Source organism: Neophocaena asiaeorientalis, unplaced genomic scaffold, assembly GCF_003031525.2.
Source record: "Neophocaena asiaeorientalis asiaeorientalis breed wild unplaced genomic scaffold, Neophocaena_asiaeorientalis_V1.1 scaffold150, whole genome shotgun sequence".
Classification (NCBI taxonomy): Eukaryota; Metazoa; Chordata; class Mammalia; order Artiodactyla; family Phocoenidae; genus Neophocaena; species Neophocaena asiaeorientalis.
The window spans coordinates 829,701-843,843 of NW_020176571.1; the positions used below are offsets into that span (position 1 = coordinate 829,701).

The window sequence follows — 14,143 nt, forward strand, 5'->3', positions numbered from 1 at the left end:
GAACTCTTGGAATTAGTGAATTTTAAAAAATGTTGCTCGGACTTCCCTGGTGGCGCAGTGGTTAAGAATCCGCCTACCAATGCAGGGGACATGGGTTAGAGCTCTGATCCGGGAATATGCCGTGGAGCAACTAAGCCCGTGCGCCACAACTACTGAGCCTGCGCTCTAGAGCCCACGAGCCACAACTACTGAGTCCGCATGCCACAACTATTGAAGCCTGTGCGCCTAGAGCCCGTGCTCTGCAACAAGAGAAGCCACCGCAATGAGAGGCCCGTGCACCGCAACGAAGAGTAGCCCCCGCTCGCTGCAACTAGAGAAAGCCCGCGCGCAGCAACGAAGACCCAACGCAGCCAAAAACAAATAAATAAATAAAGAAGGTTGCTCATAGGATGGGTGTAAAGTGATAACTCACTGTTGTTTTAATTTGGTTTTAAAATGATGAATAGACTGAGAAATTCTATTTCATCTGCTGAATCTCAGGTTCATGTTTTTGCCCGTCTGTCTCATGGGCTATTTGTCTTCTTGCTCATTTGTAGGGTCTTTAAGCTTTCTTTATATTAATTCTCCGTCAGTTATACACACTGCAAGCAGTGTCTTCCAGTCTGTGGCTCGCTTCCAGCTTTACTGATGGCGTATTGTGATGAATCCAAGTTTTACATTTTAATGTGGTCAAATCATAATTTTTCTTCTGTTCTGTGCTTTTCACAGCTTGTCTAAAAAATCCTTCCCTATTCTAGGCCATAAAAATATTCTCCAATATGTTCTAAAAGGCCCAAGTTTTGTTTTTCATAATCATAATAACCCATTAATATGGAATTTATATGGGGGCTCCATACGAGGTAGAAATACGCTGTTATCTTTTTCTGTCTAGATAACCAACTTTCTTAATACGATTTATTGAATAGTTCGCCTTTACCTACATATGTGAAATAGCTCTTGACTTGAATCACATTTCCGTACGTGTATGAGTCTTGTGCCAGACTCTTCGTTCTGTTCGGTAGGTTTATTCTTCTGTCTTGACTTCAATGTACCACGCTGTCTTCATCACTCCAGGTTTGCAGCAAGTCTTGATCTCACACAGAGAGCCAGTGCTTTCAGCCTGCTGTCCTGCAAAGCTGTCTTGGCTTTCCCCTTTCCTTTTCCTTTTCGATTCCACAGACACATTAGAATCAGCTTGTTAAGTTCTATGAATAATCCCACTGAGACTCTTACTGGAACTGCATCAACATATAGATGAACTAGAGGAATTTGACATCTTTTTGCTGTTGAGTCTCCTAACCATGAACCTGGTCCATCTCTCCATTTATTTAGGACTTCTAAAATGTCTTTTAATAAAAGTTTATAATTTCCCTATATACATCTTTCGTGAGACTTTTTTCTAGGTAGTTTACTTAAAATAAACAAATAAAATGTTGCTATTATAAATGGTACCTTTAAAAAGTTATATTTTCTGTTTGCAACAGATGTGGAGAGAATACTATTGACTTTATATATAGAAGATCTGCTTAACTCTCTTATTATTCTGTGGTTTCTCTTGTATAGTCACATAGCAATCGGCTTTTTAAAAGATGTTTTATTTACATATTTTCTTTTTAAAATTGTGGTAAAATACACACAACATAAAATTGACCGTCTTAACCATTTTTAGTGTACAGTTCGGTGGCAATAAACACACCCACGGTGCTGTCCTACCATCACCACCATCCATCTCCAGAACTCTTTTCATCTCGTAAAACTGAAAATCTATGCCTCTTAAACAGTAACTCTCCTCCCCTCCCCCCTACACCTGGCAGCCACCATTATACTTTGTGTCTATGATTTTGACCAAGTACCTCATGTGAGTGGAATCATACAGAAAACTTGTCCTTTTATGACTTCTTTCACTGAGCATAATGGCCTCAAGTTTCATCCATGTTGAAGCAGGTGTCGGAATTTCCTTCCTTTTTAAGGCTGAATAATGTTCCACTGTGGTACAACCACGTTTTCCTTTTCCATTCTTTTGATGGACCTACAGCTGATTCCATGCTCTAGCTATTGTGAATAATGCTGCCGTGAACAGCAGTGTACAAATATTTCTTTGAGACCCTGCTTTCAATTCTTTTAGGTATATACACACACCTGGAATCGCTGGGTCATATGGTATTTTTAATCTATTGTTAATACTTTGAGGAACCGTCGTACAGTTTTCAACAGTGGCTGTTACCATTTTACGTTCTTACACGTAATGCACAAGGCTTCCAATTTCTCCACGTTCTCATCAGCGCTTGTTCATCTGATAGCAGCCATCCTGATGGGTGTGGGGTGCTATCCCATTGTGGTTTTGGTTTGTATTTCCCTGAGGATTAGTGATTTTGAACATTTTTTCCTATGTTCATTGGCCATTCACTTATCTTTTTTTGAGGAATGTCAAGTCCTTTGCCCATTTTTAAATTGGATTGTTTGTTTTCTTGTTGTTGAGTTTGGCAATCAAGTTTTTTGGCATTTAGTTTTTTCTTCTTCTCCAATTCGTACCCTTTGGTTTATTTTTCTCGTCTTATTGCATTGGATAAAACTTGCAGTATTATGTTGAAAAACTGATAGCTTATGAGCTCGTTTATTATATTTATGGATCAGCTATTACCTGTTACGGACTGAATGTATGAGTCCCCTCGGAATTTGTATGTCATGGCCCCAAACCTCAATGTGACAGCATCGGCAGGCACTTAAGTTTAGATCAGGTCATGGGGCCGGGGTCTCATGATGAGATTAGCATCTTTATAAGAACAGGAAGGGAGACTGGCGCTCTCCTCTCTCTCCACCAAGCGGGGACACGGTGACAAGGCCGCCGCCTGTAGGCCAGGAAGAGGCTCCCACCAGGAACAGAATCATGAAACCTTGATTTTGGACTTCCAGCCTCCAGAAATGTGAGAAAGAAATGTCTGCTGTTTGAGCCACTCCATTTATGGTGTTACAGTAGGCTGCCCAGACTAGTACGTTATCAGTACATGAAAGTGATTGTTTTCCTTTGTTAATTGTCACCTTCCTGGTCCTTTTAATTGTTATAAAGGCTTTTGAGTTGCTTTGCTTGGGTTTTCTAGTTGGATTAGCCTGTTGTTTGTAACCAAAGATAGTCATGTCTACATATTTTTATATCTCTATTTCTTACTTTCTTCCCTTTCTTACTGGTATCAGCCGTATGTTAGTCTTACAGAAAGAGGTTTCCTACCCATTTTTACTCCTGGAAAGTTTATGTAACATAGGAATGATTTATTCTTTGATATTTTGGCAAATAGCAAACATAAATATATTGGATCTAGCCTTTTAGAGGACTAAAATTTTGACCACCTTTTCAATTTCTGTTGTGGTTAATTAAAAAAATATTCTTCTCAAGACAATTTTTGTGATTTCTCTTTTCCTATATAAAAGCATCTAGTTCATCTAGATTCTCAAATATATTGGCATTCAATTGTTCATAATATTCTCATCATTCTAAAAATCACTCCACATCTATAATTATGTTGCTCTTCTTATTCCTGCTGTTGCGTCTTTTTAAAAAAATTGAATTTGATGAAAGTTTGTCTATTTATTGGTCTTTTCAAAGAATGAGTTTTAGGGTTTATTGATGAATGTTTTTGTTTTATATTTTATTAATTTCTGCTTTTATTTTAATAAATGCATTCCTTCACACTTTGGGGTTATTTTCCTATTCTTTTTCCATTTATTCGTTCACTTGCTGTAAATTTTTTAAAAAAGTTAATTTTGGCTCTGAATTGTCCTTTGACTTACTGGTGCATCCCATAAATTTAAGATATAGCGTGGGACTTCCCTGGTGGTCCAGTGGTAAAAAATCCTCCTTGCAATGCAGGGGATGTGGGGTTGATCCCTGGTCAGGGAACTAAGATCGCACATGCCGCAGGGCAACTAAGCCTGTGCGCCACAACTACTGAGCTCGCGCACCTCAACTAGAGCCCATGTGCCACAAACTACAGAGCCAACGTGCCCTGGAGCCTGTGTGCCACAACTAGGGAAGAGAAACCTGCACGCCACAACTAGAGAGAAGCCTGTGTGCCACAATGAAAGACCCTGCGTGCCACAACTAAGACTCAAAGCAGCCAAAAATAAATAAATCTTAAAAAAAAAAAATCTTAAAAAAATAAATAAATATTTTAACAATTGTATATTTTCTGAGTTCTCTCTTTAATTAAATTTAATTAATTCTCTCGTTAATTTTTTCTGATTAATAATGACTTCTCCTCCTCCCCCCACTCCTTTCTAATTTGACAGATGTGCCAGGTTCTATAATCTCTCTAAAGACACAAGTGATGCTTATTTTCAAATATTTTTCATCTCCCTATTCTTCTCCTCCTGATGTGATCATTCATCTGTTAGGTGAGCGTGGTGACTTCTTTTTTGACATTGGTTTTCCCCCAGTACTTTGGGGGACTGTTGCTGCTCTTTGTGATCGAGAGTCCAGTACACAACTCTGTGGATCAAGTTCTCGTTGCAGGAGCAAGGAGCATCTCTGGGGACCATGGAAGACAAGACAAGACGTGCTGCCAGGTGGGGTGGACAGGTAGCTTCTCTTAAAGGGTGGGTTCCCTTGGGGCCCTGCTCTACTTCTTAGACCCCAAAGCCCAGGCTGTGGTGGCAGGGCTCTGTTTTCAGCTTGTGGGCATCAGCAAACGCTCTCCAAACGCGGGTCACCAGCTGTCCTGGTGCCTGGCCCCTGTGGACCCTGAGCTTGGGGAGGCCCTGGCCGCTCTTGCTCCTTCACGGGCTCACCTGCTTTGGGATGTGTTTTCCTCCGAACCTGGTCCTTTGTCCATTGAATCCCACCTGCTTGCCTCCGCTGAAGACTTCCTCAGCACTGCTGGCTCAAAATGGCACTCTTTCTTGGCTTTTATCCTTCCTTATTCTTTCACAAACTATCTCCTGTCGTCAAGGACTTTAGGAAAGGAGAGGGGAGACCCATGTGCCCTGGCTCACATGTGTCCAAATCCCATATTTAAATGTGGCTCAGGCGTAAACGTTGCTGTGAGGCTGTGGTTTATGATGGCCCCGTGTTCTCACGGCTACCACCTGAGGGAGGGTGATGTCGGACTGATACTTAAGGGGACTGCCATTCTGACTGAACACATTTTGAGCAATAATGATTTGTGGGCTTGGGTGTGGGGAAAGGATTCCACAGAGCACAGTGAAGGTGGGGTTATCTGATGGGGAGGGTTCCTGGATCTTCGGAAAGAACCCCAGGGGCCGGTAAGGGCTCAGTGCCTCTCCCAGCACCTTAGCATGGAGAGTACAGGTGCTGGAATGGAATCTAGGCATCATCTGGTCCAGGGACTGAGTAAACAGTTCTCATCACCACCAGCCCTGGACCAGGTGGGGGTCCCAGAGCCCAGGCTGTGACAAACTGGATGGTGAGAAGAGCCAGGGGAGGGGCAGCCCAGGGGGTCACTGGGATCCAGAGGAGGAAGGACACGGGGCTGCCGCACGGACTCCTTCTCTCGGGGTCGGGCGGGACACACTCCTTCCCCAGCTGTACCTGTGGCCGCGGCCTCCCCAGAGGGTGAAGGCTGGTGCCGGCTCAGCCAAGGGGGGAACTAAGTGCTGTGGACGGAACCACTGAAACAGACAGTGACACCAACTCTGGCAGCTGGGCTTGTCTGAGGAGGAAACTGAGGCTCGGAGGCATCTGCTGTCTCGCTCAAGGTCACAGCGAGTGTGCTGCAGGCCTGGCTCAGCTTTGAACCAGGGTGCTCTTGGAGTTCGATTCTGATCCCCTACTGGCTTCCGGGGTCAGCGGCAGGGGCCGCGTCCAGTGGTTATGAACGACAGTGAGAGGAAGGCTTCCCGGTCCCCCAGCCCCAGCTCTCGTGGTGCGCCCGGGCCAGGGCCGCGCCGGGCAGGCACCTGTCCACACGCTCACCTGAAGAGCAGCAGCACGGCCTGGGGGAAGGTCTGGAAGTTGTTGTTCCTGTTGATCTCTGTCGTGTCATTCAGGGCGATTTTCCCGAACACCTGGCAGGGGGAGAGGACGGGGTCCGTGAGCTGTGGACAGAGGGGTCCTGGTTCCCACCCATCGTTCAACGGTCTCTTCAGGGGTCACAGTTCACCCTGGATGGGCTGGCCCATAAGCTGAACAGAGTCCCCTCTGTGACCTGGAAGGCCTCGCGGGGGCAGGTACCTGCTGCCCTGTCCAGCCCCTGATCCCAGGACCCCACTCGGGACAAGCATCGAAGAAAAGTGCCCTCGGCCCTCGGGAGGGGCCCTGGGCCCAGCGGGAGGGGGGCTGAGAGGCGGTGGAGGCTGAGGCCCCGCCCCTGCGTCTGTGCGGGACAGGCTCGCTGCCTCTTCCTCTTTCTTTTTCCTTTTTTTTTGGCGGCAGATTCTTGAGACAATTTTTCTTTCCTCTTTAAAAAATACTTTATTGAGGAATAACTCACAAACAGGCCCTTCACATAACTTGGGGGAGTTTTTCCCTAGAGAGAGTGGAACCTGGGCCAGGGGCAACGGGGAGAGAGGGTCTGAGAGCCGTGCACCCCCAGGACACCGCGGGGGTGGGGGGAGAGGTCCAATTCCGGTGACCTTTCCAGCCTCAGAAGGAGGGGCGGGTGTCAGGGCATGCGGGCTGGGGGCCGGGCGTACCTGCATCCCGATGACGGCGTAGATAAAGAACAGCATCACGATCAGGAGGGCGACGTAGGGCAGGGCCTGGCGGGGGCACAGACGCCGTGAGGTCGGCGGGGCGCCGGCGGCTGGGCCCCTCCCCAGGCGGCGTCTCCTCAGTCGCCAGCTGCAGCCTGGCTTGCGGGGGAGCACTTCCAGGAGCCCCGCAGACGTTCTGGGCACTAAATGGGAGGAGCCTGAGCCTGGTGCCGACCCCTCCCCTCACCTGGGTGTCAAGCACCTGAGACCTGGGGAGGTCCGCCCAGAAAGGTGGGCTCTGAGCTCGGGGCTTGGCATGACGCTCTCTCGGTACAAACAATCTAGAAAGAGCAAAACACCCTCCCGCCACCCACCCGTCCTCATGCAGCCGGAGGGCCGTGGGGGACACCCAGCAGCCCCTCCCCACCTCACAGCCGTAAGGTGTAGGAAAGGCAGGACGAAGGGGCACTAGACAAAAGCGAGACCCTGGGCTCAAGCCCGTCTGCGCCACTGTAGCTGTGGGAGCTGGGCTGGGCTCAACCTCTCTGAGCCTCAGGGTCCTCATCTGAAAAATGGGAAGAAAAGCAACGACCTCGGCGTTTTGGGGCCTGGTTGATTTAAGGCTCGCAAGATGCTTGGTCAGGGCCTGGCCCGCGGCCGGCCTCCGCGCTTTACTCACTGGGTGTGCTCGCCACCTCCTCCCCGGGAGGCGGCCTCGCGGCTCACGGGGCGGATGGAGCCCGCACACCACTAGGTGGCACCGCGGGACCACGGGCCGTCCGGCCTGGTGGGCGCTCGGGCTCCACCTTCAGTGGCGCCCAGGAAATGTCGGGGGTGGGTGAGCACGTGGGCCCGGTACAGTCACCCAGGGCTGAGGCCGGGGCCACCGTCATTCTGCTTTCACAGAAGGAAACGAGTGCTCGGGACAGAGAACTGGCCCCGCGGTGGGCAGCCCTGGGTCCACACGGGGCACACCAGGGTCCCAGGGAGTCCGGCTAAGCCCCTAAGCTGAACCACTGCCGGGACGAGGGTGCCAGCCCCGGGCTGACAACACCCGAATTGGGAGGGGTCATCGGGCCACCTCTGCCCATGGCTTTCAAACCTCTTCCACCCCCAAAACCCCTTTGTGCAGTCAATTCTCGGGGCAAATCCACAAAAGAGAGAAGAAAGCAGCATGCTTGCGGCCTCCCCTCAGCTGGGAGCATCGTCCCAGGTGGGGCCTGGGAGGGGGGCCGGGGGGTACCTGGAAGGACTTGATGAACGTCCACAGCAGCGTCCGGATGCCCTCCCCACGGCTCAGCAGCTTGACCAGACGCATGACCCGGAAGAGGCGGAAGAAGGTGATGGAGATGCGGGAGTTCTCCTCCGCGTTCTGGGGCCGTTAACACAGCAGTTAACACGCAGGCGGGCGGCAGGGGCCGGCTGCACTCAACTCTCCCGGCGCCCACGGGTAGGCCCAGCCCCAGGCCTCTGCGGCGCCCGGCCGTGCCCAGGCCCCGAGCCTCTGCCCCAGCATCCCTGGTCTTAAGCTCACCCCGGGGTGGGGGGCGGCAGGTGATTCCCTAGAAATTCCATCTGCTCTGAAATCTAGGCCAAGAGCCGCCCTGGTGCCCCTGCTGCCCTCCTGCTTGGCTCAGCCGAGGGTCCGGCGTCCCGAGCGGCACCGGCGCTCTGGAGGTCCTGGGGGGCGGGTGCCGCCCAGCCTCAGCACTCGGTGTGCCACCTCCCCCCACGGCTGTGGATGGGCCCGGGCCGCAGCCCTTGCCGCCCTTCCGCTCCCTTCTGCCCTGGGCCCGCCGGCTGCACAGGCCTGGGAGGGGTGGAGGCCCAGGCAGTGGAGTGTGAGCCCTGGACGGGTCTCCCTGCCATGAGAGGACTGAGGGGTCCTGCTCGGGGCGGGTGGGCTCCCCAGGGGTGTCCTGGAGCGGGCCCGGGGCTGCTGGGCCTGGGGGAGCCTGGGGCCGGCACATGCCTGGCTGGGGGTCGGGGGCCGGACACGCAGCCCCGTCACCCTCTTCTCCAGATCTGGGAACAGTCAGCACAAAATGACCCCCGACCCCCCTCCTGCCCACACCAGCCAGAGAGCTGGGTGGTGCCCGGGAGCTGGCCGGTTCCCCAGAGCCAGTGCAGCCCCCAGCCCCGTGGGCACTGGGAGAGAACGGACCTTCGGGCTTCCTGTTACGGCTCCTGCCGCAGGCCCCCTGCTCGGAGGCACCTCTGTCCGGGTAGTTGCTGGGCCCCATGTGGGCCCCGATTCTCAACTCCCGCTCCTCTGGCTTCATTTCTGACCGTCTCCAGGTCAGATCTGGCCTGGCCACGCCCACGAAAATCCCACCAGCGCCCGAGCCCTCGCGGCTCCTGGTTCTGACTCTGTGACCGGGGCTCCAGGGGCCGCTCCCCTCACCCCGATCAGAGCAGGAGCCCCCTGAGCGGGCCGGGTTTTACACGCGCCAGCACACCCTGCTCCTCCCGGGGCGGGCTGCGTCTATCCTTCTGAGCCAGAGCTGCTCCCCTGGGGCGGGCTGGTGGCTGGGGGCCGCAGGGGCTGGGGGGGCCCCGGCAGCAGGCCGTCTGGCCCCCGGGCCCTACCTGTCTGCATTTTGAAGTCTGATGCCCTTCATCTCTGCATTTCTGTCACCCGTGTACCTACGTGAAATTCTACTTTCTCTCCTTCAAAGGAGGTGGTGCTTCCCCAGAGGAGGCTCAGGGCCTTGGAACTCGGCCGTCAGCCCCACTGTGCTCGGGAAGGGAGACAGAAGAAGAGCGCGCCAGCTTACACAGAACTCAGCTGGGCACCGAGTCTGGGAGGTTGGCGCTGCAGAGCCATCTGCATCTGACTCGTCAAAAAGCAAAACGCAAGCCTCCGGTCTGAGCTCGTCCTGCGTTCAGAGCCCTCCAGACGCCGCAGGTGCCTTACGCTCCACTGACCGGTGACACACGGGCAGCACGTCCAGGTTCAGCCCTTCCAGCTACGGTCGTGGGCTTCATCAGGAAATATCCCCACCGATCTTGCCTCTGTCTGCTGACCTCTGGGGCTCGGGGAATCAACCCACTCACTGGCCCTCCTAAAAACCCACGCTTGGCCCACGTTTGAAGTCTGTGACAGCAGCCTCTTGGAGACAGCTGTTCCAAGGAGACTTCAAGGTCACACCGGTCGGCCTCTCTATCACTTTAGCCAAAGATTCCTAGAGCAGAAGCGGCTCCCACCAGACGGTCTGCTGCAGTGAAGCGGGCGTGGCCTAGTTTTCATGCCCCTCACAGGTAACTGTTGGGGTGATAGGAAATCCAACCACTCTCTGGGTAATGAACCCAGCTTCACCGCTTACTGGGGCCTTGACTCAGAGCTGGAGGACAGCCTGGTGACTAGGAGGACCTCCCCGTCTCTGGCTATGTCACCTCTCCTTCCTCTTTCCCAGAGGCCTCGCCATGGCGCTCGTGGGTGCCCCGTGCGAACCCCACGACAGATTCAGGGTGGGGACGTCAGCCAGCGGAGTCCTCAGGACGTTTAACAGGAAATGTCCCTCGGGTCCGATTCTCTCCCAGTGGCTCATTAGACAGTCAAGGTCATGGTGAACCGCCACCCACAGGAAAGCTCTAGGATGGAAATGTCACACCAACAGCACTTGGCAGGCAAGGCGCACGGCAGACACGGGCAACATGCATCGGGGGCTGGCTTCCGAGATGCTGGGGGTCGGGTGGGGGAAGTGGGTATGTTAGAGGGGGTCACAGAAGCTGAGAGCGTGGTCTGGAGGCTCGGTCTTACCATAAAGGGAGAGCATTGGGTATGTTCAGCTGGCTTTAAAGAAAGGCAGACAGAGATGAGCTGTAATGAGTCTCCGAAGAAGACGCCCGGCATTCTAGGTCTTGGTAACACAGGAGCAATGCGGTGGCAGGAGAGGGCAACAGCGCCAAGTGGAGGGTACACGGCACAGGCCTGGCAGGGTCCGGGCGCTGCCAGAGTGGACTCCCACCCAGCGAGGACTCTGGGTGTTCCCCTGCCCGGAACCATCTCTGGCTACAGATTAACTACCAATTCACACCTGTTATCACGGAGGCGTTCCAGATTTTGAGGATGGAGGTTTTGTTTGTTTTGAATCAGCTGTGTGTCCTAAGGTAGCCTCCAGGGGCTGACACTGTACACGCTTACCCAGCACTGCCCGCTGAAGGCGAGAGACCTTGCCTGTGCCCAAGGCTGCGCTTTGCCCACGTGTATTTGAGCAAAGGAGACCGGGGCCAGTGGCCCCCCAGGTCCCGGGGAAGACTGAGGTTCAGTTACCCCCTCTATGGTGGGGCTAGCCCTCCAGCTGAGGCTCAGGGAGAAGGGCCTGCTGGCTCCTGATCTCCGGGTGTGGACCCTGGACACCGGCCTGAGATAAACGAGTGTGGATCTGTTTATTAAATTTGAAAGCCCTGCACACAGTTTAGGACATTATTGTTAACACCCCGAGAAGCTGTTCTCAGGGGTCTGACTCTGGGCCCATTAGGGGGCAGGGGCCGAGGGGCCTGGCCTCAGGGGCGCATCCCACAGCAGCCCCGAGCTGCATCCGGGAAGGTGCCCTGCCCTGCGGCCCCGCACACAGAGCACAGCCGGGACAGGTCCCCGCCGCCTGAGCTGCCAACTGCTTCTAGAAGGCCACGACTTCACTCTCACCCTCCACTTTCAGAGAGTTGCTCCTGTTTCTGTTTTCAAGGTATAAACGAGGAGAACATGTAATGGGGTTTTTCAAGGACGGAAATGTGCACAACAGACGCTTGCTTGCAGACTGAAAAGTACTTCTCTGGTAACAGATTTCTCAGCAAATTCCTTTCGTTCCCATTGCAAGTTGGGACGTGTCCTTTTCGGGGACTGGGGGAGACACGGGGTGAGGGAAAGGACGAGAAGGGACAGGACGCCTCTCTGGTTGTTTATGGAACAGTCTGGATCTGTCTCTGCTTCACGACGGGCTGCAGCTGCCAGGTCCACCCATGTGCCTGGACGGGGTGGGGTGTCTAGGATCTGGCCAGCGGGCTGAGAGAACACGGAGACAGACACGCACACGCACGCACACGCACGCACGGAGGAAGTTCCAGGCTGGTCAGGGGCTTGCGCCCCGGTGTTAACCTGTGAGGAGCCCCATGCCTCCCGGGCTTCAGTGGGGGAGGGGTGTGAGGTCCGCACAGAGGTGAGTCCACAGGCAGTGCTGGGCTCTAGGCCGAGCTCCCAGCAGGCTCTAGCTTTGGATGCACCCTGAAAACCACCGAAGGTGCCCATTACTTCCAAGAGCCCTGGGCAGATGACTGAAGGTCTTCTGGGTCAACCCCTTCCCGAATGGGACCAGAATGGGGGTGCTTTAGAGGTGACCGCCTGGGTCACCTGGCCTGACCGAATTAACCCCCAACCGTGAAAAAATTAAAACTACTTATTTTACTGCTTAAACCTGCAGAATCCTTCATTTGGGCTTTTTAAATGTCTTACCTGTCGTTTTCTTGTTTTTAGCCTTTTATGCTCCCGTTTCAGACTCATTTCTGTAAGTCACATTTTACTCCAAGATTTACCTTTGGGTCTGTTCTAATCACCTTGGGCACATCGTATTATTTTAACACTATGTATTAATTCAGCAACGCTTTTGTTTTTGGCCGCGCTGTGCAGCTTGTGGGATCTTAGTTCCCGGACCAGGGATCGAACCCGGGCCCTCGGCAGTGAAAGCACCGCGTACGAACCACTGGGCCGCCGGGGAATTCCCCAGTAACCCTCAGGATCCATCCCTATGACAGGAGACGAGAAGGGCCGTGGAGAGAGGAAGGATGGGCCTCCGGGAACCCAGCATCCAACGAGCCTCACTTGGGGAGAATGTGGAGACTCACGGGCTCATTTTTTTCTTGGGCCTTGAGTCTTCCTCTTCAGAGGCTGCTTCTGACTTGCGGGTCAGGGTCACCTGTCAGCCGCTCATGTGCGCCTGTCCTCATGTGAGGAGCTGTGCTTACAAGGTCCACGGGCTGGAAAGTAACTATGCATCGTAACAAAGCCGGAAGGCAACCCAGAGTGATTCCTACAGGAGAGTGCAGGAAGGGGCCCGTCGCACAGCCCTGCCCACAGAGAACCACTGGCTGACGCACTGCTGCCCAAGGTCACCCCCAGATACCCGGGCGGCCAGGAGATGGGCGAGTGTGTCTGCCGATCGCTGTGACCCCCCAGAACGTCCTGAGGGACCACCGAGCGTCACTTCTACCTTCTGAGCTAAGTGCAGGATTAATGGGGAGCCCCGAGCGCTTGAGCTGCCCCCCTCGGATGCTTCCCCAGACTTGCTCCCGGTGACCCCGAGTTACCTTTTCGGTGCGGGGGAGTGGGGATCACCTGCCCTGCACCCTGCCTGCCGCCAGCTCGTGTCCACGAGCGGGGAGCATGCAGCCCGTTTCTCAGCCGCCCATTCTGATCTTTGTTTTCTAATGATCTGGTCATTTTCAAGGGGTTAGGGTATCAGGGCAATTAACTTAATTTGCTCTTGCAGTTGGTAGGAATGAAATGAGATTATTCCTCCCCATGTGGGGCAGAGGTGGGACACTGTCAGAGAGGCCCCGGGCCAGCAGCAGGGACAGACCCTGCCCTCACCTGGGCACATGTATGTGGGTCACCTTGTATGGTTCAACCGACAAAGACCTGGGGTGGCTCTGGAAAACTGCCCTTCCGACCCAAGTTCAGGACCAGACGAGAAACACCACCTCAGTGGATGAAGCCTTTGTTTCCGGAATGTCCTCACTGTTCCTTTTCACTGGGGTGCTCTCTCTAGACCACCCGTGGGAGCCGAGGGGACTGAGGGGCACCGGAGCCTGCAAAGAGGGTTCTCCAGGATGGACGGATGCCAGAATCGGTGGGCGTTTCCCAGTTTACATCCCATTGTCTCTCTGGAGAACGGAGAGGTTGTTGGAAATCGTTCTTGACCACATAAAAAAGGGACGGCTTCCTCTCCCTTCTTCTCCTCTTTCCCGGACCCCCTTCTTGCATAGCTGGGAGGCGAGGGTTAGCGGGGAGGTAGGGCCAGGCGGTAGATTTCGATATCCTGACTACCTTCTAGGATGTTCTCCGTGATCGGCGGTTCGAGGGCACTTAAGAGCAGCTGTGTGCCGTGGCTGCGTCTCCTGGCCAGGCTGGCTTGGAAATGTGCAGATGACCTGCCTCCCTGCAGGCAAGGCTGAGTCCAAACAGGCCCTCGGACAAGGGCCCCATCCCAGTGGCTGCCGCTGAGACAACGGTTATGTATCGGTCACTGAAATTCCACATCTCTCTGAACCAAGTCAAAAGCAACAGCACGGGAATGTGTGGACCTTTTACTGGCTACCCTCCTACAGAAGCCTTGCTTGAAAAGACAGAAAACAAAAAACCCTTGTCCAGAACTCAGGGAGTGGATCTGGTATCAATTCCATCCCAAACCACCTGAAGATCTGGGTCCAGCTGCCATCCCCCCTCCGCCTGCCATCCCCCCTCCACCTGCCATCCCCCTTCCGCCTGCCATCCCCCTTCCACCTGCCATCCATCATCCTC

The 14,143-nt window shown here is 53.7% G+C and overlaps 1 protein-coding gene across 2 annotated transcripts in view; it reads right to left on the minus strand.

The window, feature by feature from the left end:
• Positions 1 to 14,143, minus strand: part of CACNA1C (calcium voltage-gated channel subunit alpha1 C) — a 420,733-nt gene that overhangs the window by 23,146 nt on the left and 383,444 nt on the right. For both annotated transcript variants that reach the window (XM_024733016.1, XM_024733015.1), the window contains exons 30-33: positions 10,388 to 10,420; positions 7,868 to 7,996; positions 6,625 to 6,690; positions 5,906 to 5,997 (exon numbers count right to left, since the gene is read on the minus strand). In XM_024733016.1, coding sequence (XP_024588784.1) covers positions 5,906 to 5,997; positions 6,625 to 6,690; positions 7,868 to 7,996; positions 10,388 to 10,420 — 320 coding nt within the window. The remainder of the gene's footprint in view (positions 1 to 5,905; positions 5,998 to 6,624; positions 6,691 to 7,867; positions 7,997 to 10,387; positions 10,421 to 14,143) is intronic.